At 48.1% G+C, this 26958-nt stretch overlaps 2 protein-coding genes across 7 annotated transcripts; one reads left to right on the plus strand and one right to left on the minus strand.

Annotated features, from left to right (window-relative positions):
* Positions 1-1514: 1514 nt before the first annotated feature.
* On the minus strand, positions 1515-24539 carry LOC114861472 (protein PHTF2-like). 5 transcript variants are annotated; one of them, XM_029160729.3, is made up of 21 exons: positions 24443-24539; positions 20911-20970; positions 14811-14891; positions 10594-10650; positions 8469-8538; positions 7943-8101; positions 7364-7529; positions 6544-6705; positions 5231-5447; positions 5014-5160; positions 4787-4943; positions 4637-4707; positions 4433-4561; positions 4278-4363; positions 3998-4190; positions 3794-3925; positions 3614-3700; positions 3374-3529; positions 3200-3295; positions 2983-3108; positions 1515-2909 (listed from the first exon to the last, which is right to left on the minus strand). In XM_029160729.3, exons 3-21 carry the CDS (start codon positions 14853-14855, stop codon positions 2889-2891), a joined length of 2277 nt encoding a protein of 758 aa, XP_029016562.1. In that variant the 5' UTR covers positions 14856-14891; positions 20911-20970; positions 24443-24539; the 3' UTR covers positions 1515-2888. The 5 variants fall into 5 exon arrangements, with proteins under 5 accessions (XP_029016562.1, XP_029016563.1, XP_029016561.1 ...); XM_029160730.3 differs by lacking the exon at positions 24443-24539 and adding an exon at positions 24142-24224; XM_029160728.3 differs by lacking the exon at positions 24443-24539 and adding an exon at positions 24041-24201.
* A 4-nt stretch (positions 24540-24543) lies between these two features.
* On the plus strand, positions 24544-26366 carry LOC114861474 (transmembrane protein 60-like). 2 transcript variants are annotated; one of them, XM_029160734.3, is made up of 3 exons: positions 24544-24682; positions 24892-25005; positions 25238-26366. In XM_029160734.3, exons 2-3 carry the CDS (start codon positions 24922-24924, stop codon positions 25553-25555), a joined length of 402 nt encoding a protein of 133 aa, XP_029016567.1. In that variant the 5' UTR covers positions 24544-24682; positions 24892-24921; the 3' UTR covers positions 25556-26366. The 2 variants fall into 2 exon arrangements, with proteins under 2 accessions (XP_029016567.1, XP_029016568.1); XM_029160735.3 differs by having other exon boundaries at positions 24920-25005.
* The last annotated feature ends 592 nt before the right edge of the window (positions 26367-26958 follow it).

Here is a 26958-nt window from a genome sequence, read left to right on the forward strand (position 1 = left end):
TTAGCTGACGCTGGGCTGGTGACAGGTGAGCCAGGCAGAGGGAGCTGTGAGCGTGATGCGGTGCAGCTTCATGTCGGCCACGTTGACAGACGAGGTCAGAGAGGAGTCTGAGTAGCAGTGATCTGCAGCGAGCGGAGCCGTTTGCTGTGGATGATGAACGAGAGGGACGGAGGGGGAGTCAGATAATGTGTAGCAGCACATGGGAGAGTGGAATCTGTGGGTGAGACGGAACAGCAACGACGAGGCGCGTGACAGCCGGAAGCGCGGCGACTTGTGTTTGTTTGTTTGTTTGTAGCGCACTGCGTTTGAAGGAGTCGGCACCAGCTTCCATCGTAATAGAGGCGCTTTTGCACGTTGTTGTTGTTGTGTTCATCAGGCTGTCGTACTAGTCTGGACGGGCGGTGTGCGCTACGTCACGCGCGTCAACGGCGGCTGATGTTCATTGAGGCAATTAACGAACGGACTGCGCGTGCGCGGCCTTAAGTACCAGCCGACGACAGCTCGCGCCTTCGGTCGAGCACCGGAGCGCGAGTCGTGGCTCCGCTCTTCCCGGACCGTTTCCGCTGTGTTCTCCTTGAGGCGTCCGTTGGAGGTTTGGGGTGTCTCTTCAGGCCGGCGTAGTTTGCGCTCTTGTGCTCCGCGTGTTTGTCGCAGGAGTCTGTCCAGGTGCGGCTCGTGTCATCACGGAGCTCCGGGCCGCGGGCCCGGTGGAGCCGGATGGCGTTCGGACTCGGTGACCGTTGGTGTCCCGTCTCCTCCGCGTGGGAGCCGGTGACGGCGCTGTCGGATCCTCACATACAGGATCCCTGTATGTGAGGTGTGTTTTCCTGTTTGTAGCTTGTTCTAGGCTCAAAGTTCAATCAGCCTCCGGCTCCTGTCTTAGACTTACTGGCTACTAGTGTTTGTGGTGTTTCTGATGCGGGTTTTGGCCCGTTTGACTTTTGTTTGGTCCATGTGTAGCGTCACTGCAGCTTGTGCTGGGGTCGTGTGGGTCTGTCTCTGCAGAGTGGAGGGTACTTCCATAGACGCATCCTTTTGCACTCCTCTTTTCAGGGTTGCTGCGGTAGGTCTGATCACGTGTGAACTGTTTTTGTTGAATAAAGTGACTGAGTCCTGTGGTTGCATTGTATCACATAGTGCCTTAAGAGGGTTTTGCTTAAGTCCACACTACACAACCACGAGGGGATGTGGACGGACCATGAGCCACAAGAGGGAAACACGGGTGGGCTTTTCTCTTAGGTCCAATCACCTTCACCCCACACAAACAACAAATACACATCCTTCACATTTGTACAAGTTTCTACAGGAACTGCTTGTACTTGCAGTCCGTTTCTCCAGTGCGCTGCTGCAGCTGTGAGCCCTGCAGGCTGCTCCTTGTGTGGAGCCTTTGATCTCAGGGCCACACTGTGATGTGACTCCATCCTTTGACAAAAGAGGCTCTCCGGTCATTGGTGACCAAAAAAATAAAACCAACTGCTGTCTGTGGTTTTGCATTAAAGACTCTGACTCAAACCTCTGGTTCTCTGACAATTTATTTTTCTTACAAAAACACATTGCAGACTTTGTGGAGAGACCAGTTCACAAAAAAAATCAAAGTACTCAGACTCAACACAGTCACAAAGGCTTTCCCAGACATTTCACTCTTTGTTCAGTAAAACGTGCCCTTTTTCCCCGACTGCCGTCGTGAACCGTCTCGACTAATGAATAATGACCGAAAACAAGCACGACCCCACGTGCAAATAAAAACCCACATAAGGCATTTCCACAGGGAAACGCGGTTTAAAGCGTGACGCTGCAAATACATTCGTTTTCCAGCAGAGAAACAAACAGTCAAATAAGCACTTTGGTCTTCCTTCCTCAACACCCGCGCCTCGTGAATTTCCGTACGCGTCTACATTGAAGTCTTTTCTGTGGGACATAATAAAGTCACGTACCTACGAGAGTCTCACCGTCTGACTGAAACAACTGCCCGACGTTCTAACAGCGCCCTGTTCCCCTCGAGAAGCCAATGGTAAAGTGCACATCACCCTCTGCAGACGCCTGTCAGCGCTCGAACACCAACGCGTCCGACTTCAGAAGCTCCAGCTCCACACGCAAACATCTGGATTGTCCTAGAACGGCCACAGAGGAGCGGCTCCCTCTCTCTCTGCGCTACTGGTGACACCTGTCCCTCGCCGCATCGCAGTGAAGGACGTTCTGTGAAAACTGGGTTCTGCACGTGATGAAGCTGGAGAAAAAGCAACATGGTGGCTTTTTTTTTTCTTTTTTTGCCTGATGCCACAACTTGACATCCCTAAAAGCTTTACGCACGATCTGAGGGAATCTAGACAAACACCGGGCTCTGACAGCATTGTAACAGACGTGTCCTGTATCGGCTCTGCGGCGCGACGCACGGATATTGCTGGAAATACTGTTAAAACAAACCCCCCCCAAAAAAACCCTTTCAACGCGGCGCCCCATAAAACCCAGGCTGAGAACCAAACCACTAACGTCCGTTAAATGCCCCGTTCCAGTCCAAACACAGCTTCTCTCAGTGACTTTGACGCCATCGCTTGGAGCTGCCGCACGCGTCCTACTTTGACGACAACATAACAGACATTTACGCCATCGCTTTCAGCGACGCGGCGATTACAGTAACGTTCGTCCCGTTGGCAGCGTCGCCAATGCGGCCGAGAACCTAAACCCAGCATGATAATAATTTATGCTTGTAACACTTTAAAGACAGATAAAATACAACAATTTGTGTCATAGAAAACAACAAAACTAACTAGAATTCAAATAAACCCAAAGTAAAAACACTGAGTAGGTAAATAAATAATGAATTGCACAAAGTGGGAATGTAGAAGGTCAAACCACTCCAACGCGTCCAGGTCGGCTTCTGTTCGCTGTCATGACTTGATCTTCCACAACTGTGGACAAAGACACAAAAGCTTCAGACGCGTGCTCCTCCTAAACTCTGTCTGACCTGCGCCGCGCGCTTACCTTCAGGTTGAAGCCCAGCAGGTCGGATATGACTCCGGACACGGCGGACAGGATGACCACCTGGGTGATGTTGTAGAGCAGAGGGTTCATCGTCAGACCGTACAGCCTGAACGGCGTGTCCAGCTCCTTCACGCACGGGGGAAAACAGCACACACAAACGTGTCAGCGCTGGCGCTGCGGGTGACGGACCGCGGCGCGTGCGAAGGCTGAGCTCTACCTTGAGTAGCTTCGTAGCCAGTTTCAGGACGTTGTTGACCAGCGTCAGCTCCTCCTTCTTGTTTGGCTTCTTTTCCATTTTCAGATACAAGTTGATCTGACACATGAACACAAGCGGTGTTAACGGGCACGCACACACCCAGGGACACGCCGCCGCATTGGCTCGTGCGCGTACCTGTTCCGTGAGCAGTATGGAGGTGTTGCTGTACTTCTTGCTGGTCTCGGAGCCCAGGGTGACAAACCTGAGCAGGAACAGAGACAGACTGGAGCACCAGATGACCAGCTCCCAGTTGTAGTGACACTCCAGGAACGTTTCGTGGACGTGGAGCAGCTGCAGAGGCAAAAGGTTGGGCAGAAAAACAGCTCTGAGCTCCTGTTCATCCCTGTGGGTCGTCCTAGAAAGAGCTCCACTCACCTGCGCGCAGCAGATGAAGACGACGGAGAGCGTGAGCAGGAAGGCGGACGACACGATCACGTCCACCGATCGCTGGGGACCTCGCCTCTGAAAAGGAAGCCGGACGCAGCGTCAGTTGGTGTCCGACAAACGAGCTCGTGACTCAAACTTCACAAACTACGTTAAAGCAGGAGGTGACACCTTCAGGTAGGAGCGCAGCGACAGCCACATCTTGATGTTCTGAACCTTCTTGAGCCTGAAGTGGGGAACCTCGGACTTCCTGGCTCTGCGGGCCGACGTCAGGTGCCCAAACAGCTTGGCAAACAGTAGCCGCTGAAACGCAAACACCCGCGTCAGACCCGACCCGCGTCCAGCGTGGGACCCGGCGCTTGAATCTCCTCCCACCTGTTTGTACGTCCTCTCCGCTACGCTGAGCAGGAAGAAGAACAGCCAGATGAGGCAGGCGCGCACCACGAAGCTCAGCGTTACCATGGTGATGACCAGCGCGTCCGACCCGGACCCGCAGCCGAGGGCCACAGACAGCAGCTCGTTGGCAGACAGCGACGTCAGCTGATCCAAGTCGCAGTACTGGGCCAGTCTGAGGAAAAAGGGGCACAAAGATCAATGGGAGCGCTGGCGACGGCGCGGCGAGCTCCAGGTACGCGACGACGGCGACTCCTCGCACCTGTACGCGAACGGCGTGAGTCCCAGCGTCACCGACACCAGGTTCCCAAAGACCTGATAACCGATGCCGGGGGTGTAGAGGTTCACCTGTGGGGGGGAGCAGAGAACGGTCACGTGAAGTCAGCCTCTCTGAGGTCAAACGGGAACGTCGCTCACTTTGTTCATGATCATGCCGCTGATCTCCAGGACCGACATGTCGGCCTTCTTGCACTCGTTTCCCTCCCACACTATGGCGCTGACTCGCTCCAGGCCCGGATTGGAGCTGTGCAGCCAAGGAACGTGACCCTGGGGGGGGGGGACAACCCACGTTACCTACGCTCATACATGCGGTGTGAAGCCCGACTGGAGATGAAGCGGCACCTGATGGAAGGGGTCGTCCCTGTACTCCTTTTTAGCGGGAGGACACACGGATGTTCCGCCTCCTTCGCCCTCTGTGGGGAGAAGCAGTGGCGGTCATTGGAGCGGGAACTGGACTGCGAGGCTGCCGTTCCTCCCTGCGTCTCCACTCACCTGTCTCCGACGTGCAGGACGATCTGCACTCGGCGCAGTGCAGGAAGTCCTCCCACATCAGGTCCTCCGTCTCCGACTCGTGCCGCGTGCTTTCCGAATCCTGGGTCCTCAGGCTGGAGCATCTGGAGCTGCAGCTGGTGCCGGACTTGGGGAGGTCCTGGCGGTGGAGACGGCACCGTTGGCGTTGGGACAGAATCTTCAAACGCCCGGCGGGCGGCAGCGCTTACCTCCGCCGTGTAGTGCTTCTTGTAGTGGTGCGTGTTCTTGCGGTTCCGGAGCGCGCACTCGCCGCTGATCCTCTCCACTCCTCGGCGGAGGGCGCCGTACGACGCGTCGGGCTCCTCCTCGCTGGACGCCTCGTCCGACGCCGGCTCCTGACAAGAAACGGCGTCAAACACGCAGCGCTCTTGGCGTGAGGGCATTCACGGACGGGCCGGCGCTCACCTTGCTGCCGGCGGCCAGCGCGGGGCCCGGGCCGCGGGCCGCGCGGCCGTGCGCCGCCAGGACGTGCGAGCCCCAGCGCAGCTCTTCGGCCCGGTTGGGCTGCTGGTGGAGCTGCAGCCCCTCCTCGCTGCTGCGGTTGGTCACCCGGCCGTCCAGCGACACGTAGCCGTTGTCCGTCTCCGTCGACTTGTCGATGGACAGCTTGGACTTCTTGGATCTTTGGGAACGAGGAAGTGAACACGGCAAAGGCGAAAGACAGAGGGGGACGAGGGCGGTGAGTTCACGGGAGAATAACAGTGGGGAACATTTGTAGGAAAACTAACTCTGTAGCTTCCGCTGTTCGAATCGATCGAATGCATAACTGCCGTGTGCTTGAGCAAAAACTAATGAACTTAGGAAAAGTTATTTCTGTAAGTAGGTGCATTAAAGAAAAGGAAGTGACAGAGGACAAGGTGTCTCAAACTGGACACCGAAATCAGGGCTGTAACAATTATTTTGAGAATCGGCTAATCTGACGATAAATTTTTCGATTGATCCGAGAAATCCCTGATAATAATAATAATAATAAAATAATAATAATAATAATAACAATAGCGAAAATATAATATATATTATATATATATTAATGCTGCTTCTACATTTAAAGCTCTGTCACGTGTGTTACCGCTGCTACGTCAGTAACGCTCTGTTTTCTTTTCACATGCTCGTATATCGCTAAAGTTATTGCATGACTTTCAGGTTAGCGTCTCGGTTTCATATTTAATCCTCCGATAAAGAAATTAGGACGCAACCTTTCTCCTGCGACAGGTGTTGATCTGTTTTTGCTGTCACGCTGCGTTGTTAATTGAGAAGTCTGATCAATCGATAACGAAAATCATTATTGATCATTTCATGTCATTGATTATTACCGATAACTGCAGCCTTAGAAATCATTGTGACGCACATCAGCGTCCAGCAGACAGAGTCGGTCAATCAACATATACTGTACTTTCAGAAAACGGGCGAAGCGGCAGGCAGTCGACCGGTCCCAAGAGCAATCGCTTGTTAGCTTTTTCACAGCGTTAGCACATCATTTTACAGTGTAGTAGGAAAGCAAGCGGTGAAGCTACAGAAGCTCAGATAAGGTTCGAGTCGTGGCTGGACTTCAGTTAGCCAGTTTTGGAATAAAGACGGCCAAAGTGCTCAACGTGTCTACAGTTGACTCCAGTCTTTGTGTGACAACATCACTTTGGAGAATTGACCGCAACTGAAAGCCAGCCTCGCCTCTGCACGTCATCACCCTTGAAAGAAAGATGGGAAACAAAAATACACACCCAGCTTTACAGATATCATGCCAGAAATCTTGGAAGAGAGCGCCCAGGCTGTATGTAGTGCTGGCTGAGTGGGAGTGTGGCGACCCCTCCTGTGTGTTATCGGTAGTGCTAGACCCGTCGCCTTCCCTATGCACCTCCATCTGAGAGGCCTTCCTCAACTTCCTTTAATTTGGGAAGAATAGAAGTTGGAGACAGACTTAAAGCCAACCTTCACGCTACGGCCGCGTGTCCACCGGGGGCGCGTTGGGTCGTAGCGCCTCGTCAGGAAGGCGCTACGGTTCCGGCGCCCGCTGGACACTGAGGCCAAAAGCTACGTCTGCAATTACACGTCGTTATTCTGCAAATTAGACATTCTCAGAAAAGCGTTTGTCACGTTTGTTCCCCAATTTAAATGTCATTACACCAGTGTTATTAAATGACTTTTGGTGGCAAGTGTCGCCTGATTCGTATCAGCTACTACATCAACTACTGTTGATGTCGTTGGCTCGTGGAAAGACAAATGAACCGTGCGGTCCGTCTAGATTTGCAGGATAATAACAAAAAGAGCATGTGGCAAAACCGCTCCTCAGATGTTAATCGAGCCAAAATGATTAATCAAGCAATCGGGATGTTTCATCTGTTTGTACAATGAAACGTGACAGTGAACTGGATAAAGATTCTGAAGGACAAAATTCCATTTAGCATTAAACACTTGTGTGAATTCACAAATAAACACTTATTGATGTGACAAAACCCAAGGTTGATCGAGTCGATGGAGCAAAGGCTAAAATAATTGGCCTCCAAAGCCTCTGCATCATTCAGAACCACATCCCTTCCTTACCGTCGCCTCTTCCCTCCGCTGCTGGAAGCGGGTTTCGGGGTTCTGGTGGACACGATCTGACAGTGGACGGTGCCCAGCAGCAGCATGAGCCAAATGGCCCCAAACACCTCGGTGGCTGGGATCCCGTGAGGCTGAGGGATGGTCACGTACAGGACGGCTGCCGCCACTGAGAGAGGAATACAACAGCCGTCGATATCAGCCGTGACATATAAAACAAACTGTGTAATATGTCTGTGTCTGTGGTCAGGAACTCCTTCACGCTGATTTGCTGTAGCAGTGTGACACCAGTGAGGTGTTTGGTGAAGGAAGTGAACAGGAAGGGTGGAGGGTGAGAGACATCGCATGAAAACATCGCCTTTTGGGCCAAAGGCTGCAAAGCTGCATGTGGTGACAAACCCTGCAGAGTGTTTGTGTGGTGACTACGTCTGCTGTGTGTGTCTGTGTGTGTGTGTGTGTGTGTGTGTGTGTGTGTGTGTGTGTGTGTGTGTGTGTGTGTGTGTGTAAAACATGTGACCTGGGTTCGAGTCTTCGTTAGGCACTAAAACCCCAACGCCTGATCCTCAAGATGCGCTCTCTCACCTTGCAGCAGGTACAGAGCCAGCAGGATGAGGAAAATGGCTCTGGAGGTGACCTGGATCCACCATCGACAAAAGAACGGGAAGAACACCACCCTGACGATGCCCTTCCTGGTCAGGGACGTCCATGGACTCTCCGGTTTGGCTTTGGCAAATGCAGAACCTGAGGAGCGGTAGAATAAAGGCGTAAGAGGAGAAGAAACGATAAAGCCTGAAAACTAATGGCGTCGTAACCCCAGAGTCGCATTAGAGCAGTGTTTATCTCCTGCTCCTTCCCCCTGACTCATCCTCTCCCCCCTCGCTCCCGTTTTACAGATGCAGATCCTTATCCGCCGCTTCCTCCTCCCAGTGTCCGCCTGTCTGAGGATGAGGATTTGACTGATTGGGTGAATTATTGATGCTGTGACACCCAGATGCAGATAGAGATTGTGGCATCTCTGGTGCCTGTGTTTTATGTCACTGCCTGACGCTTAGAGCTTGTTGGTTTCAAATTCACTCAACATGAGGGCAGAAAGGTAACAAACGCCCACCTCTAACCAGGTCCACATCGATAAGGTCCGGTTTGACGTGCCCCGTCTTCTTCGGCTTGTTCCTCAAGCCCTGCGGGGAGAGAACATGTTACTGGTGCTGGATTTGCTGTGCTGTGAGGCTCATGCGGTTTCATGCTCCGTGGTTGAGGAGGCACACGGTGCAGCTACTGGATCTAGTCTCTACGCAGCAGCCTAGGCGTTAACCTCCTCCTCCTAATAACACATCGATGCACTGCCTACACACCTGAACGCAGCAGCTAAGTGGCTACAGAGGTGCTGGGTACGCTTTGTCACCTTTGCCTGCGTACAGCTGTGCCGGAGCCGACCTTGATCTCAAATATCATGCGTTCGGTGTTAGTAGCAGCACAGACGGTAGATCAGATGTTTGCGTTTGTGTTTTGGGAGGAAGTGCTACTGCAACGTCTGACAACCATTGTGGCAAAGGGGAGTTTGAACCCAGTTTTATATGAATAAACTGTAAACACTGTTGCCATAGGCAACCACGTGCATGTTCCTCCGAGGCTAAGCATCATGCGTTGACGGTAAAAGTGCTGCGTTTGGTTGCGACATAAAGCTGCCTACGTGAATCTGACCGCCCGTGCTCGTGTTTACACACAGGCCGATCGCATTCGGCACTATCAGTCAATAGTCTGATACAGCGGCTTGATGGGGCCTCTTATCTTTAAATAGCACAACCGACAAGCTAATACACTGTAATGACTGTGGGACTGCGAGAGTGGAAAAAGAAGCCGATCGATGGCTTCCTCCGTGTAAATGCACGCTCTTATCTGTGGACTAATCAAAGCCTCTTATCTTTACAAACTCTTTCCCTTTTCTCTGTGTCAATTTATGACGCTCTTTATGGTTTAAGGCTGGAAGGCGCTCCGCTCCCCCTTCGTGTTTGTTCTGCGGATTTTAATACTCGCCTACTGACGTCCATGTAAAAATAGTTAAACAGTAATTTGAACGCTTGAGTAAGATGTAATGTTAGATTTCCACCAGCAGGTGGCGACTGGAGAAACACAATCATAGTGTACATGCAGACAGCACAGTTAATTTAGTGTTAGCTTTATTTATATCCAGATTCATTTGGTATCTTCACTTAAAACTGCACCGCTATAAATGAAAGGACCTTAAACACCAGCTGTGGCGTCTTGTACAGCACAGGGTTTATTATTAACAGGACGAGGCCGTGCTAAAAACAGACTTCTGTGCATGGCCGCTGTGGCTGACCTCCTTCAGGTTTCTGTTCGTGATGACAGTCATCTACACTTTTACGGGCCTGTAAACGGCCTGGTTAACACTGCGGCACGCGTTGGATCCGTACCGTAAGATAAACACAGTCTGCTGCAGCTGTAAAGGCTGGGAACCTTTTACTTGAGGAGCTGTCGACTCTGTGGACTCTGATCTCGTTAGAAACGGCATCCGGCCAGTACAAAGATTTCCTACGGCGACTCGTTTGCTGATTGTGATCCTGCGCTTAGACGCTTTGTGTTCATCATAACGTTTCCTAACTATGTTGGACTTAACCTGACCTGGTGTAACACCTGCGCAGGGGACGGATGAGGGTATCCTCTCAAAAGGTCAAAAGGCCACGGGTCCCAGCAGACACGAGAACAGGTTCTAGACGTTGCTAAGGCCGTGAACTCCATAACATTGTCTCTGTTTTCTGACTGGAGGATAAAAATAACCCTTTTCTCCACTGCTACAGTGTGAACACAGAGTGGGGTTAATAAACACACTGGGACCCATCACAGCAAGTGAACAGGGTGCTGAAATCAACCAATCACAGCCTAGACATCTACAGCGTGGCTGAGAGGACGTGCACAGTGCGGCTACGGGACGGACGTCCTCCCCGAGCGGTACTCACCAGAGAAATGAACTGCAGAGAGGAGGTAAAGAAGGGATGAGATGGAGGTGGAGGAGAGGAGAGGTGGACGGGTGACACCCGGCCGTGAGGGCAGAGAGGAAAGTTAACAAAACAAGAAAACAACTGGTGTCGTGGTGACAGACAACCCAAACAGAAGAAAAGGAAGAAGACAGATCGATGGGGATTCAAAGGAATTTCATGAGAAAGCAGAAAGGAAACAGAAAATGGGGAATTGAAAGAGGCAAACAAACGTACCTTTATCTCTCGCTGCTCCACCGACTTTTCCCATATCTGTTGGTCATAGGCGCCAATCTGGAAAGAACCCAGCAAATGGTTAGCAATGACGTATGAAGCAGCCTCATGCAAAACAGTTTACAACATTCATCAGTAAAACCGAAACTGGTCCCAACAGCAGACGGTCCCCCTGAAGCCATTGATTTACATTGAGGAATTTGTGCTATTTCTGAACAATAGGTGCCGCCGTCAAAGAACATTTTTTGAGCAATGGCGGGGAGATTGATTGTGAGGAAGGCGATTCACCTTCACGCTGTTCAGATATGTTTAGTATGCAACTGTAAAACCGAGCCTTATGTCATACTAATGGTTTCATCTGCATTTCCTACTGCGGTCGTAAAGGATCGTTTGGCCTGAATGTTAATGATCGTGACAACAGCAACAACAATTAATCTGAAGTCAGATGAAATAAACCACTTGGTGGGTTCAACACGATTTGGATGTTGCTCAGAAATTTTGCTTCTTCCTCTTCCACGCGGCGACAATGAGCATCTCAACTGTGTGACGCGCGTGTGTGCGTGTGTGTGTCATGATGATCAGCTAAAGATCTGATCTCAGCACATCGTGCGTGTCCCGGGTGCAGAGTGGAGGTCACCCTGCGGGCTCGCCGGTGGAAACTCTGCATCTTTAATGAGACTTCACTTATAATGAATAGGAGGAGAGGAAGAGTGGGAGCAGAGAGACGAGCAATGAAGACATTTAAAAGGCACGAGAATGGAGGGAAAGTGTCTAGAATGCAGCATGAACAGCAGACGCTGGTCTGTATCAGAACAAACTGCCCAGTACGTTTGATATGAGCTTGTATCTCATCGCTAACTGACAGCAGGTCAGGGAGAACGTCACGCTTAACGCTTATCCCACGATGTGACCCTGACCTCAACACAGATTATTCAGCACTTGACGCATGTTTTGCTTTTAATATTACTTTCTGCTGAAGAGTTGACGCGGGCAAATTCTGCTAAAATGACAAAAACCGCCCAAAGCTCTTTGCTGGCTCCACTTATCAATTCCTTCAGTCTGTAAGAAGCTCGCTGCTGAACTCTTGATATCAAAATGTTTACAGAATGTACAAGTCAAATTGTGAGAGACATCTCTACCCTGAGTCCATCGAATCAGACCGTGCAGACAAGGATGAGGCCGTGTATTCAGAAGGTAAAAGGAGCTTATGGCTGTGCTAATAGTGCTGGGGTGAAGGTGGCGAGAACGCGTGGGGGCGATTGGAGGGCAAAGCCGATCGGACTACGCGCCAGAGAGACATAGGAGGAGAGGGTGTAGATAGAGCTGGAGCTGAGGATGGAAAGAGAGGATATATTAGACACACAATCACACACCACCTGGGTTACATCACAAGGCAGTGAGGTAACTCCCCCTCAGAGCGGTATTCACGATCGCCTCTTAAATTAGGGAGCAGGCAACAAAACATTTTGATGATGGTTTCTGTTCCGTCGCTTCTCCATTTAAAACTGCTAGAGCCTGTTTAACGAATGGATCCCAGACGCGTACAGAAACCATAGCAGGCTTCGGCGTGCGCCGAGGGTGAATCAGACGGAGGAGGACGAGGCCAAGGGAGTTGCTGCGGCAGAGCTGGGGTCACCATGACAACGGATGAAGGGAAAGACGGGGATTAGGCCTGCAAAGCGACGGAGTTACATAACAACTGCCTCTGCAGTAGTGGAAACACACAACGCTGAATGGACGTACGGTCGAGGCCTTTCGCATCCTATGTGAAGGAGTGTTAGTGTAGTAATTGGTATTCATTTCCTGCTTCCTTACATGTAGAATTGCTCGCCTGTTTGTGGGAATCTCAAATGCACACATTTATTTAGGTGGGGTCATTCACACTCCAGTGTTAACACACGAGGCGTACCAAACTTCTTTCAGGCGTTTCCCTTTCAATTTCACATTTACGCCTGCAACTTTTTGTTTTTATTTTAACTAAGCAACGTAAACACATTCAACGTCCGACAACTCAAGCAGATGATTCATTTAAATCATTAAAGTCATTTAAATATACTGCTGCTATAAATAACAACTGCCGAGATGCTCGCTACATTCCAGCCGTGAGACGACATCAATCAGACGTCAGGCCTGTGACACCAGAATCAACAGAGACGTGATAACAACAATGACGAGTCACACCTCTCTGCTGGGATTCTCACATGTTACCATAGCAACTTAGCAACTGGAAATGTTTGAGCTCTCTCAGTGCCCTGTAACTGAAAAACAAAACACGATGCAGCTAAATGCACGAGGCTGCTTCGTACCTGATGCCAACGATCTGACTTACTGATCTTGTCAGTATGTCAGCGATCATTCACACATACGAGCGGCGTGCCCTAGACCCAACCCTCAAACGGGCTTAAGCTCAGTCATCTGTACATGCCAGTCATGCAGGTTTCCCTCCGTGACAAAAAGCTGAGTCAGGCTCGGTGATCTTGAGCGGGTTTTCTACTTGCCACCAGTGAATACGCTGCGCCTGAATCCATCTGGTGCTGGAGCGAAAGCAGACACACTGTCCAAGTTACACCATGTCTGCATTTATCCACTCATGCCCTAAAAATACTCAACAACTGAACTAAATGAAGGAAGCAAACAGTAGTCATGTCCCCAGTCTTACCGTTTCTCACTGCTCTCTCCTGAGGCTAAAGAAGAAGTTGATTGGGAGGGATTTTGAACACAGTCTAGCTCTATTTGCAGCCTGTTTCCAGACAAGCTGGTCACAAATACACAGTGACTCAATGGGCTGCTGCCAGAAGCAGAGAGGAGACAATGACGTGTTCAATTTCACTAACCTATTTGGAAATGTGGATCCTTCAGACAAGCTCAGATCCTCTGCTTTGATTGTTTATTCACAGATTTCTCAATGCATTAGCAACTCTATGCGATTATGATCTTTATTTGGGATGGAAGCAGACATGGCATCTCTAAAAAAGTCCCCAACAAGTGCATGTCTGAAAGGCTCATCCAGTCCCTTAAATAGGACCCAGTCAGAAAGAAATCACCTCTCAAACTTTTTTGTTTTTCTTGAGTCTTGTCAGGAGCCGCAGCCTCGGTTAAAAATACCTAAATACTTTCCTGAGAGCAGCGTTTGTTTATTTGTCAAGCTGTGAAATGTGCTCAAGACCACAGACTATATTTGAAATCACACAAAAATAATAAGTGCTGCATGTGTCTGCTGCGTTTCTGGCTAATGTCAGGCCCCAAACAGGAACATCTGAATTAGACATAAAGTCTTCCTGTCTTGGTGACTCAAGCTGCTATGATGCAGAAAACCCATGAACTCACCTGTGTCTCACCTACTAACAGGCAGCCTGGAGGAGACACACGTAAAGAGGCCTTGATAATAAGTCCAACAGGTGTGATCTGCACTAATTCTGCAGCTCAAATGCTTTGGATTCATTTATGACTTGGCTGCTGTTGTCTCAGATCCACCTCTGCCAAAAACTCCAACATCAAGTCTCCACTTTCTGTTCTAACCCGGACTCCTTAGATCAGGAGATTAAATATTACCGAAGCCTGACAAAGTGAATAACGTTACCTTATAAACTAAGTCACATTCCACCAGAGGAGAGAGGGGGAGGGGGGTGAACATAAACACAGGTCTATGAGGACAGAGAGACTGCATGAAAGCTGAGATCCACGGGGGCAGTGGGGGGGAGGAGGGGGGAGGCAGCTCTAGAGTCCAGCACAGGATCCGATATCCGACACTATGGAACAAGCGGACACGCAACACCGGGCCGAATCACCGAGGCTGCCGTTACAGCTGCCGACGGAACCGAAGTCTGCGTCCAGAAATTACAACGCTGATGCAATTCTACACGTTCTGTTCCTACAGTCACAATGACAGAATCAAGTTCTGTGTTCATGTTGAAAATGTGATGTGTAATGTGTGCAGGCAGCTTCCTACAATACTATGTGGATGATTGCATGTACTTGGAATTACATTACTCATGACATCTGTAAAACTGTGATGGAGAAGACCATTAGCACAGTTTTAAAAGTTATCCTTTTAGTTCATTTTCAGAAAAAAACAGCATCATCATACTGTATATATGGAACCGTACATCTAAAAGCTGCTGTTCACTCTCAGTCTCCTTTAAATTTCTAACAAATGATGAATTGTGTTTTTTTGACACACAAACCAACACGACTCGGGAAGCAAATAAACAGAGTCTTACCTTTTTCTGGTACCACACTACAGCATCTTTTACTTTGGAAGCCATTTACATTTCTCTTCTCCTCGCATTGGGCATCTTAGACTGGAAGCACACAGCACAAAGGAGGGGGGAGAGGGAGAGAGAGAGAGAGCAATGTGAGCGAGAGTAGCCAAGTGAGAGAGGCCTGGCTGGGGTCTATTTACCTGCGAGGCAGGTGTGTCCAGTGGACGGAGCGAAGACACACCCACAAACAGAGTTCATGCTGATTCATGCAAGTGAAGGCAGTGACTTTGACTGTAGCACATAAAACCAAAACACCTTCTGATCCCAGCGTACGTGCTTGACATTTGACATATAATATACAGGTACGGTAGACGCCCTGCACCTAATTACTGCCTTAGCTGTGGTGCTGAATCATGGTGTGACACATGCCTGTTTTGGAACTCATTTCACCATCGCTGCCAGTCCTTGGTTTGGGCGTGCTCAGAGCTTGGCTCAGACAGACACTCAGAAACCCACAAAGGTACACGAGCGCATGCATACGAGTGTCTGTTACAGGACAGGGACAAAGGCAGCTCGGGACACATGGGGAGAGAACCCGTAGGTTCACGTGTGCAGTGGTTTGCATCCCATGTCAAATGCATCTGCCCTCAAACAGACTACACAGACCACATATCACATTCCACACGTGGATATGTCTGAACAAGAGGAAAGAAGGGCATGATGTTTCAAAACTGAGTAGTTCAAGTACAAGACGCTGCTGCTGCAACTAAAGCTCGAGAGCATTCGTAACTAGAACTGACGGATGCAAAGACTTTGCACATTTCAACACGAGGCCCAAACGTGCTGCGAGGCCGAGATCGGACAGACATGAAGGTTTGAGCTGAAAGGTGCAGGGCTGCAGACAGTAGTGAGTTAACATCCAACCGTGACGGCGAGCAGGTTACTGTTACAGCCACGGTGTTATTACTGTAAACTAGCTTTGAAACAACACCCCTGATTTCCCAATGGACTAAATGTCAGCTTGTTTGTTGTGGTTGAAACGGGTGAGGAAGAAAAAGGAGTTGTACTGGATCCGCTTTGACAAGCTCCAGCTACAAAGCGATCTGACACCGAGTGTCCTTATTTATTCAAGCAGCTAATGGAGCAAAGTGAATAAGGAGCTTTGTCTGGGTTCATTTCTTTTATATGAGTTTGGTGGACATGTCTGGGAAAACCTGACCTTTACTAAACCCACTGTACCTGCTCATGTTAATGGCACGGTGTCCTGATGTGCACGTGGGAGGACTGGAGCTCCGGACGACGGTGCCTCGGTGCCCGTCCTGAGTCCCTGCCACAGCTGAGACCGGTCACATGGCTTTATTTCATGCCCGCTTTGTACCTTTGCCACGCTGAGATTATGAGCTCTAGCTTTGGCCCAAGAGGAGCGGATCAAGTACCGCTTGTACTCGGGCCAAGCTGTCTGTGAAACCAAGAGCCGTGTTTTGCTCAAGAGGACCGGACCAAGTGAAATATCAACCTAGTCCAGAGCATTGTCGTGATTATTGACGACTGAAGCAGTTGCACTATGACAATCTGACCACGTCCCACAGAGATCTTTTTAAATATTTAAGCTGATGTCCTTCGGTTTTCAATGCAACCGGTTGAGTCGGTTCTGTAGCCGTCTGCCGTCTTAAAGGAAGGGGTCGAGCTCGAACACCGTCACGGCCTCTGTCTCTATTTAAAATAGAGTCACTTCAAACCGTGTTGCTTCTTACAAAGTTCTGCTGTGGAACAATATGTCAGCACCGGTCTAATGTGCAGAAGTGGAAGGAAGTTCGCTGCAGAGCTACGGTGATATTTTTAGCAGTGGGAAGGCCGCCTCTTGCTCGTAGTTATCCCCAGCGCAATAAAAAAAAAAAAAAAAAAAGATCACTCCTTTAATCTTTTATTGCAGAGCCACACAATCCCTGACTTAACCCACACTCTACGCTTGCTTAACTGTCATTCAAATAAAACTTCTGATGTTACACTTCAGTGAAATGCTTTTCTACAGCGGACCTCGCTGGTTCGTATATGCAGTGGTCCACAATGAAAAAGCTTTATACGACCAATAAATGGAGAGATAACGAGGTGCAATGAAGCGATATAACCCCATATAAAGTCTTGTTATTTCACCTGTGTTTCATTAAATGCTCTGAGCGCTCGACAGAAGTAAACACTGGATCCAAAACTAAAAATCTCGCATGCATCTCTAACAAACACTCAATCAGCTGTTTATATTCTTGCAATATCAGGAACCTGGATTCAAAAGATTCTGAACCAAACACAGAGCGTGAGCAGCGTGAGGTGGCTCCATACAGTACGGGCCTAACACAAAGTGAATCTCTAACATCATCAACATTTTATGAATGTTAGCACAAGGACCTGCACAGAGGCAAGTGATGAAAAAAGGGAAAAATGTCCTTTTATTTTGCCAACGTAGCTGCTTAGACAGTGATGTGAGGCTGTATGAGAAAGCACAAGAGCAAAGGCAACAATCACCAGCGTTCCCAGAGGGAATTAAACATGACCGACTCTTATCCCAGCCAGACAAAGCAAAGACGATGACACCCCATCATTAGTGGATCTGGCCGGCGAACGGCAGCGTTTTGGGTTTTTAATTCTGTCAGTGCAACAGTTTTAAGACCTCGAATCCTCCCTGTCAGTCCGGAGACGTGTTAAGAAAAACAGACTGATCCTCAAAAAAAATCCCTTCATTATACCTCAGTCAGCGTGAAGCCAACGTGGGTTTGTGCATATATTACCAGACACAAACACCCACTGACGCACGATTGCCTAATACGGTCCGTTCAACAAGCAGCAAAGTGCTGAGTTATTACATATGCTGGAAAACATAACAAGAAAGAGGCTGAGCGTTCCTTCCTAACGCACTTCTGTTACAACCGAACGCTTGAAATGTTCCCAAAATACTTTGTGGTTTGCTAGAGGGTATTTAGGGGATGGAGTCCAGACAATGGACAAACAGACGTTATGCTGTACTGAAAGGAAGCAGAACTAAACACATAAACAGATGGTTTTCCAGGTCAGTTTCTACATTTATAAATAAATTATATTCTGCGATTCATTATACTTCCTCATTTCTTATTTAACAGTGTCTTCTGTTTGCCAACAGAAAAGCTTGGACCCTGCAAAGCTGTCAAAGAATTTAACAAGGTCAGTGGCGCAGGGGCGCGTGCACAGGGTCGGCGGCCTTCGGGCTCACCAAGTCGGTCTGACCCGGGGTCCGGCTGGAACGACCCGCTTAGAGAGAGAGGCGGGCTGCGGTCAAGCAAGACAGCGTGTATTATGCAGGCCAGGGTGCACGTGAGGGCCCATGACTGCGTGTTTGTTCTGGGGACAGAGACTGTGTTCATACAAGTCGGCTCTGTGCAAGAGGAAATATTTAAAATATAAAAACCACAATTGTAAAGACAAATCTAACCTTACAATCAATAACAACGCTGCAAATACCAGAGTCATTATGAGAGCAGGAGGAGTGTGAATGCTGCTCCAGTACCAGTTTGACCGATCAGGCCCGGCTGCTGACGAGGATCTTAGACATTTGGAACCATTTGGAACGGCACATGCAAAACGCCCAGGTACATCGGTAGATTTGAATTCACCCACACACACCAAGACGTAATGATTGGAGCGATGCCTATAATAAGCGCCTGGTCTCAGAGGGTGTGGCGTTTGTCCTGGCGTGCGTCTGTTTGGAGGACGAGGCGTTTTCTCCAGGCTTGAAGAACCAGTCGTGTTTGGTTAAGCCAGCTGCCACCCTCTGACATTTTAATGTCACACCTTAAAGCATTTTATCTATTAACAACAGGATTTCCTGCAGTGCTGAATAACAACAACACCCAGAGTCATCTAAAATAAAAAAAAGATTACCGATATGATTCAACGACAGCTTGTGCTAAAGTGCGGCTGAAATGAGGACAAACGCATTAAGGTCAGTCCGGGCAGTGTGCGACGCGTAACCGTATACGTTCCTTCATCACTCTATCCACTGCTGCAACATCACACCTTTTACATGTGACATTAACTTTGAAAAGACTCACATTAGGTTTCGAATTTAAGACCCTAGTCTATATGGAGACCCGGTGAGATCCTGGACTCAAACACAGGTGGGGGACCTTTGGTGCTGCTTAAAAAGATGCATGCTAAAATAATTGGATGCAAAAAATAGAAAGTGCCACAAACAGCTGTTTGTCTTGGATTTCTAAGAGAAGAGACCTGCTTTTTGAGTCCAGCAACTTGTGATGTGCAACACTAGATGCCCTCGCTCTATCTCGCTCCCTGGCTGCTCCATATTTCATGACTGGTGCCGGTTTCATCTAAGCTAGGGCGCGAGGGCATGCATGCGTATAGTTGAGAGTGTGCGTGTGTGAAGAAATAGGATGCGGCTCAATCAACGAGGGGTCAGCCATGTTAAGGGGATTCTGAGAATGTGTGTGTGAACCAGTGGAGGGATGCGGAGATCCTATTTTCCATCATGTAGAGTGATTCTTTATAGTCAGGAGGCATCAACGGCCTCTCCTGTCCTGGACTCCATCACACAGCGAGCGACGCACATTGCATGCATGACTTCATTAGCTCCTTACGTGACTACACAAATCCTGAACACGCCTCAGAATGATTTGTTTATTGGCAAAGCACACATTAAGTGGCTGCACCCTCCACACCGATGTCAGAAACACGAGCCAAGAAGAAGATGAGAGCACAGACGGCTGAAGGCGAAGCATCTGTTTCTAAGCAAAGTTCAGTTTCACATCAAGACGACAGTTTTGGCCCCAGCATGTAATTTAGAGGAGCAGTCACGTAGTTGACGCACTGTGGATCCGCTCACACGCAAATGCAGCTCACTTGACATGAACGCCTGCTGATCATGTGGGCGTCTAATCAGGGGACCTGAGGACCGGAGACGGATGCTGGAGCTCACAGCTGTCAGTTAACCAGCTTCAGATCTGCTGCTCTGGGGTTTCAAGCTAGTAATAGCCTCTGAATCTGAAGTGACATTTAAACATCTCAAGAGCAATGCTTGTTGGACAGGAAGCCACTGACTTAAGCCCAGTCTGCACACACACTTGTGTGCTTCAGAGGGGAAGCGTGGCCTTTTCACCAGCTCTTATTTTTCCATCTGCCTCTCTGTCAAACATAATGAACAGTACTTATGAACAAAACCGTTTTTGCTGTCTGAGAAGGGCCGCGTATGCAGGCAGCTGACACCCTCAGCAACAGAACATGGGGTGCTGAAGCATGAGACGCATGCGACTGTAGAGACGGGGAAGTGGGGAGGCTGGGGAGGAGAGAGAGAGAGACAGTGACAGAGAGAGAGAGAGAGCAAGAGAGAGAGACAGAGAAGGGGAAAGAGAGAGAGAGACAGAGAAGGGGAAAGAGAGAGAGAGAGAGACAGAGAGAGAGAGAGAGAGAGAGAGAGAGAGAGAGAGACAGAGAGAGAGAGAGAGAGAAAGAGAGAGAGGGAGAGAGAGAGAGAGAGAGAGAGAAGGGGAAAGAGAGAGAGAGAGAGAGAGAGAGAGAGAGAGAGAGAGAGACAGAGAAGGGGAAAGAGAGAGAGAGAGACAGAGAGAGAGACAGAGAGAGACAGAGAAGGGGAAAGAGAGAGAGAGAGAGAGAAGGGGAAAGAGACAGAGAGACAGAGACAGAGAGAGAGAAGGGGAAAGAGAGAGAGAGAGACAGAGAGAGAGAGAGAGAGAGAAAGAGAGAGAGGGAGAGACAGAGAGAGAGAGAGAAGGGGAAAGAGAGAGAGAGACAGAGAGAGAGAGAGAGAGAGAGTATAGAGAGAGAAGGGAAAGACAAGAGATAGAAGGGGAAAGAAGAGAGAAGATAGAGACGAGAGAGATAAACAGAGAATGGGAAAGCTCTTCCAATAGAGCAGAGTCAGTAACCGAGAACAGAGAGAGAAAGATTGGGAAAAGAGAGAGAGAGAGAAGGGGAAAGAGACAGAGAGACAGAGACAGAGAGAGAGAGAGAGAGAGAGAGAGACAGAGAAGGGGAAAGAGAGACAGAGAAGGGGAAAGAGAGAGAGAGAGAGAGACAGACAGACAGAGAGACAGAGAGAGAGAGAGACAGGACTCACCTCCGGTTGGGCCGTGTAGTTGACTGCTATTTCAACCTCAAAGCCAAATTAGGAGAGGAGCTGAATTTGGGAAACAGATGAGAGAGAAAGATGGTCAGGTCTGGTCTGGAACATACACATGCTTGTGAGAAAATAGGAAACCAGACTATAAAAAAAGGAAAAGCTTTCTAAATTTCCTTTCTATAAAAAGGTACACACAAAATATAAAAGGACATTAAAAAAACACTGCCGCTCCTAAATACAACCATGTCATAGTGGAATTTCAAGGATAATTATGTAACAGGCGAGTAAGAAATGATGCAGCACATATGATGATCCTGACAGTCCTAGAAAGACCAACAAACACTGTTAGTCTATGTAATTTATCTGATTTAAGCGAGCACTGTTGAGTTTGTGTAACAAAAAAAGTATTTGTTGAAGAACAGCATTCCAAGAGTCTGGAGCGTTTATGAAATATTAACCAACAAACTTGATCTTCAGCTCTATGTGCAAGTCAGGAGGCCGGTCACGAACACACCATCACTACTATTAAGAGCAGTTCATCTTTGTTAACCTTCACAATGACCTTTTGATAACAATGGCCTGAAAAAAAAACACGCTTCCTGAAGCTATTTAAGTTATTTATACAGAATTATATATTATTCAGCTGTGCTTTTCAGTGCAGCTGGAAAGTAACAGCTGACAGATAAACCATGAATAAACAGCCTGATTCCAGGTGTGCACTGGCAGAAAGCTCCCACTTATTATTAAGCCACTGCACAGTAACCACATCTGATTCCTAGAAGGGTCCACTTAATTAATCGTTGTCAGTTAAATCTTATAACTAATAATTAACTAACGGCTCCCTTTCATTTATATTTCCCAGTTTGCATGAGTCATAAAGAGCCTACATGAACAGCAGTGGCAGCCTGCAACTGTGCCTGCTGTCATTAAGTGTATAAATTACACCTGTGCATCTCCTGCATGAAGAAATGTCTGAATGTCTGAAATGGTTTGTGTGGACGCAGACTGTTGATTTACTGGGACGCACAGATGCACCTCTCTTTACAGCAGAAGCCCTGAGTGGATGCGGAATCACTATGCACCGGATGCACCTTTCACCTCCCATGTGTGACACTTGACTTGACAGAATTGAGCAGCAGCAACAGCTCATCTTAACACTTTGACACCAAAACCAACCAAGGCTTCGCCCGAGGGCCTTAAAACACGTCACTTCTGCCCTTCCTGCTCAGAACACTCTGGTTATGTGTCTGTGAATTAGGTAACTGCCCCTGCAGACTATAATATATGATGATATGGCATCCAGTGAGTGATGTAACTATATTGCAGCTGATGATGTAACCAGCTCTGCAGGCAGAATTAAGCAGCACAATAGAAAGAATCATCTGAGTTCCTTGGGGAGACCGGCTGACAGACAGAGAAAGGCAACGGGAGGGAAGAGATTAGGTCCGCCAGAAACGAGGAACACCAAAAAGCAGGCGGATCAGAGCCGACGCAGTTTGTGCAAATGCATGCGGCCGGGCGAGAGGTCGACCTTCGGGTCCGTGAGCGCTGCAGAAACGCTGCTGCACAGCTGCAACTGGCGGCGGAACGCTTCCTGCTGCTGCTACTTGCCACTAAACTACGTGCAATGCCTTGCTCATCGGCACCTCCTGACAACCAATAATGGGCTGAAACAAACCCAAGTCAATATTTCTGTTACGTGACACAGCTCCGGGATGAAACGCTGTGAAGGAGCGTGCAGGAGGGACTCACTACGGATTCACTTATAGTAATTCAAATTAGTGGGAGGGATGCGGCATTGCATCATCTGTTACATAACAGTGCGGCTCCTCAGGTGTTGGTTTTAGAAATAAAAGGTCCAGAAATTTCTGTTGCCTAATGCTACCATGCATGTCTGGTCATCAAACCTGAGCCGTGTGCACAAATCGTAGTAAACTGTAACAGCTCCCACAAATTTAAAACAGAAGTTACCGCTGACATGCAGCCTGATCTGCTGTGTCACATATTGTACATTTTGACTTCGATAAACGGGCACTAGGACACTTGCCCTCACTGTCTCTTACCCTTTATGGATTTGTGCAAGACTTTGCCAGTGCGCTGTGCAAGGTTAATTTAGGGGTCAAATTATGACTGCAATGGAAAGACAATGAGGGACCAACAGACAGACGAGCTGGAGAGCAAAACATGTTGGAGAACCACATAAAGCCATAGTGAGAGCCTGACCGACACCAAAAGTAACACAAATAGGATTTAGAATAATTGGTCCAACCGATTAACAAAATAAATACCAGTAATTGAGTTCTGGCAGACCTGGCTCGTTTAAACCTTATATGACCTGTACCTCATATGAGCTATAGCAAATTTTAAATGCACAATATTCTCCATCACCATACAAAGCAAACGTTTACTGACATAGCTGCTGGCAGATTGGTGGCTAAGGCAGGTCTGGCAAGTGGAGAGCGTTGGCAGAGAGGCCAAGCCACAAATGCTGACAAATCTGTCGGAAGACGAGCGGTTTGATGGCTCAACCGTCTCCAGTCATTAAGACTTTAGGCTGTGGGCTCGGATGGGCTCAGAAGCCCCGGGTTCTGGGTGTCTGGCTGGCAAACCAGACACATGTTAAACCTGTATTTATCACCTCAACAAATCCAGCCGTCTTCAGGCGACTGCACGGAGACAACTGCTTTACGCTTGAGTTCAGATTGCACTTCGCTGCTCCGCCTGTTGTAGCGGCGGGACACCGCTTAGTTGCATGATGGAGGAATTTAAGTGTCGAGAAGCGGCGGAACGGGCTCATATTTAGCTAGCTTGAATTAATGAAGCACATTCCTACCAAACTAGTCAGTGACATCCGAGTTATGACGCAACAGAGCGCTGTCACTTGTAGTTACACTAAAGGCAGCTCACAATTAAGCTAGCCTGCGTATAAATGCGGCCCCGGGACTTTGTGAATTAGTCCGTTACCACTCAAACAGCCCTCCGCTTCCTCCTGCTGCCAATGCTAACGCTAGCTAATGCCATGCTACCCCCTTAGCTAAGCTACCGGTAGACACAAAGAGCTGTGCCCAACGCTGATTCCTGCTCGCTGCCGTCTAAACAACCCATCCCGTCGCTGGAGCGTGTGTACCTCAATTAGCTGCGGCGGCTGCTCCAGAGGCTTCTGAAATCCAAACCGTTCCTCCTAAACCCGATATGCACAGCAGCGACCTACCGAGACTTGTCCATTACCTGGTAGAGATGCTGAGCGACTGTTCGAGCCGTAGCTTTTCCTATTCTGTCGCTCACTGTGAAAACACAACCCCGGCTTCTGGCCGTACATTACGGTGTAAACGCGCAGTTGGTTTTTCGCTAATATCGCGTTTCTAAAGTTATTGCGGCGCTTAAGACCGAGACGCGGGAAAGCATTTTGCTCCAGTATATAAGTTCCCCCTAGGTATTTAAAACTGAAACAGCCCAATGTCAACGTTATATGTCGCAACACAATCTATATCATGTAAATGCTGGGCGGCATAAGAAGAACGTTACTTACCTCTAGTGGACGCTAAACTGCACTACAGGAAGCATCTATAGCGATCTTGCGCTGTTGCAAAGCCTTTACGGTGAGATACCAGAATGATGGCTGCCAGGGGGCGGGGCCGGGCGTATAACGGATGTCTCTCGCCTGGTAACGGACACGAATGGAGACTTATTACCAGAAACGTTATATAAATATTAGCGTCTGGTAAAGACGGCAACGACATGTAAGCAGCCGATCTAGGAACAGTGTAAAGTAAGTCAAACTTATCTTTCATTGTACCAACCAACGCTATTAGACCATAGAGCTAGTTAGCTGCCTTTGTACCGCTAGCTAACGCCTTATAACAATGAAAATCCCCTCGCACTATTAGCAAATGTACCAGCGCAGTCCGGGTTCTTGCTAAAAATCATACCAGCCATTTATAATGTTGAGTGTTTACCTCCGCTGTTTGTGTCTGTCAGCTTCTCTTTCCCGTGTCTCCGACTGCAGACATGTCTCTGGCTCAGAGGGTTTTGTTGACCTGGGTTTTCACCCTCGTCTTTCTCATCATGCTAGTCCTCAAACTGGATGGAAAGGTAATTGTTTGACTGTCAAATAATAGTATAAATGTCTAATGTGATTAGAGTGCCCATTGTCTGACCTTTAGTGTAATGCAATCACCAAATTCATAACCTTCAATTGTTGCACTTTATTATTAAATGTTACAGTGAAATTATCATGAATTATGTCTGCATGCAGTACATTTTTTCCACTGAGTCGTCACAGTAATGATCACGTCATACTTACTACTTTGTTTTCACTCTGCAGGTGCAGTGGAACTGGTTTCTCATCTTCCTCCCAGTATGGGTCTTTGACAGCATCCTCGTCCTCATGCTTGCCATCAAGATGGCGGGCCGCTGCAAGCCCGGGTACGACCCTCACAACGGCTCCCCAGACCTGCGCCTGCGTGCCTGGTACCTGACGGCCATGCTGCTGAAGCTGGGCTTCTGTCTGACGCTGTGCGCCAAGCTGGAGAGGCTCGCTGATGTTAAACTGACATTTGTGTGCATACCACTGTGGACCATGTTACTGGGAGCACTGGTGGAACTAGGATTAAATATCTTTCCTGAGAGGAGAGAGGCCTAAGGAGACGAGAGTTGCACTTTGGATTATTACGGACTTATCCCACATTGATATTTGTCTTAATAATATTTTGTCTAAAAACAAAAGCTGCGTGTGCTCTGTGATGTGAGAACTCGAGCAGAGCAGAGAAAAGCTGACAGTGAATTTGTCTATTTGTTGGCAAATTCAATTAAAAAATACCATAAGGGCTTTAACTGGATGTCCATAAAACAACTTGAAGTGTAAACTGGAAGAAACTGTAATATTTATTTCAAACTCCAGATATTTGGTATTATTTCATTATGTCTATTTTAATTGTACATGACCCAGCACTACTGCTCCTGTAAATAACTGCACATATTGAGAAACTGAGCGGTATTTTGGGAATTTAAGCACTACTTCCATCTTTTAGGCCACAAACAATAACTGTCACTCCTCAGACCAAATCATGGAGTGTTAGATATTGTGTAGCTGCACAAATATGTTTTTGTTGCATTTCTGGGCTGTGGAGGGTAATTATGTTGTAAAAAAAAGACCCACATCTTGCGATCTGCCTTTTGCCACAGGCTTCCCCCTCCAGCCTGCACAAATAGTCTTGTCTAATGTGTTACTATGTGCAAGGCCTCAAACCCTTATCATTGTGATTCAGGTGATTGACGTTGTTATTATTTAATCACAGGTACAATACTGTGGGTTACGAGATGAACTATCTCAATCGACTTTTAACGGCATTTTACAATGTGCATTAATTTATTGACAAGTCTCTTCTTTGCATTCCATTGCACTATGTTGACGATTACACGCATGTGTTGTAATAAATGAGAGATGAAATTATTGATAATAACACTGTGGGCTTTTTTACCCCAAGTAACATAGTTATACCAAAATAGCAATTTCAGCAGGAGCAACAACACAGAGAAACAACATTACTTTGCAGACTGGTGCAAAGTGTGGCTTGGAAAATTTCAGAAAAAATGTGACCTGAAACGAAACGAGAAGCAAAAACTGATCAAACAAAAGTCATAGTGCAAACCAGTTCTGAGCAACAGCAGCACTAAAAGCCCGCTAAAAAAACTGAAACAGTGGAGAGAAATCATTTATGAAAGCTGGGTGCACGCAGAGAGCTCTGAGGCCGTGCAGCCTGGAGCGACATTCAAAGAGGAAACTGCTTGGGTCAGATAACAAACTTTATCACGGGCTGTTGTCAGCAACATACCGAAGGGAGTGACCTGTAAGAGAAATATGATGAGCCCAAAAGCAGAGTTAGCGCAAGGAATTGAATGTGACAGAAAAATACATGTGCCAACAAATTTAAAAATCCTGACAGCCCTGAGGCGTAACACGTTTACTGTGCTTTGCAAAAACAGCGTGCGTGTACACCAACAGGTCAGCATTACTCGATAGTACTGTATATTTACTTATCCTGC

The sequence above is a fragment of the Betta splendens genome, chromosome 9, assembly GCF_900634795.4.
Source record: "Betta splendens chromosome 9, fBetSpl5.4, whole genome shotgun sequence".
In the NCBI taxonomy this organism is placed as follows: domain Eukaryota; kingdom Metazoa; phylum Chordata; class Actinopteri; order Anabantiformes; family Osphronemidae; genus Betta; species Betta splendens.

Coding starts and splice junctions, on each gene's coding strand:
- LOC114861472 (XM_029160729.3), bottom strand. CDS start 14,855: ATGGCTTCCAAAGTAAAAGATGCTGTAGTGTGGTACCAGAAAAAG. Junction 4,708..4,786: donor GTCCTGCACGTCGGAGACAG/GTGAGTGGAGAC, acceptor TTCTCCCCACAG/AGGGCGAAGGAGGCGGAACA. Junction 3,530..3,613: donor TCTTCATCTGCTGCGCGCAG/GTGAGTGGAGCT, acceptor TTGCCTCTGCAG/CTGCTCCACGTCCACGAAAC.
- LOC114861474 (XM_029160734.3), top strand. CDS start 24,922: ATGTCTCTGGCTCAGAGGGTTTTGTTGACCTGGGTTTTCACCCTCGTC. Junction 25,006..25,237: donor TCCTCAAACTGGATGGAAAG/GTAATTGTTTGA, acceptor TTCACTCTGCAG/GTGCAGTGGAACTGGTTTCT.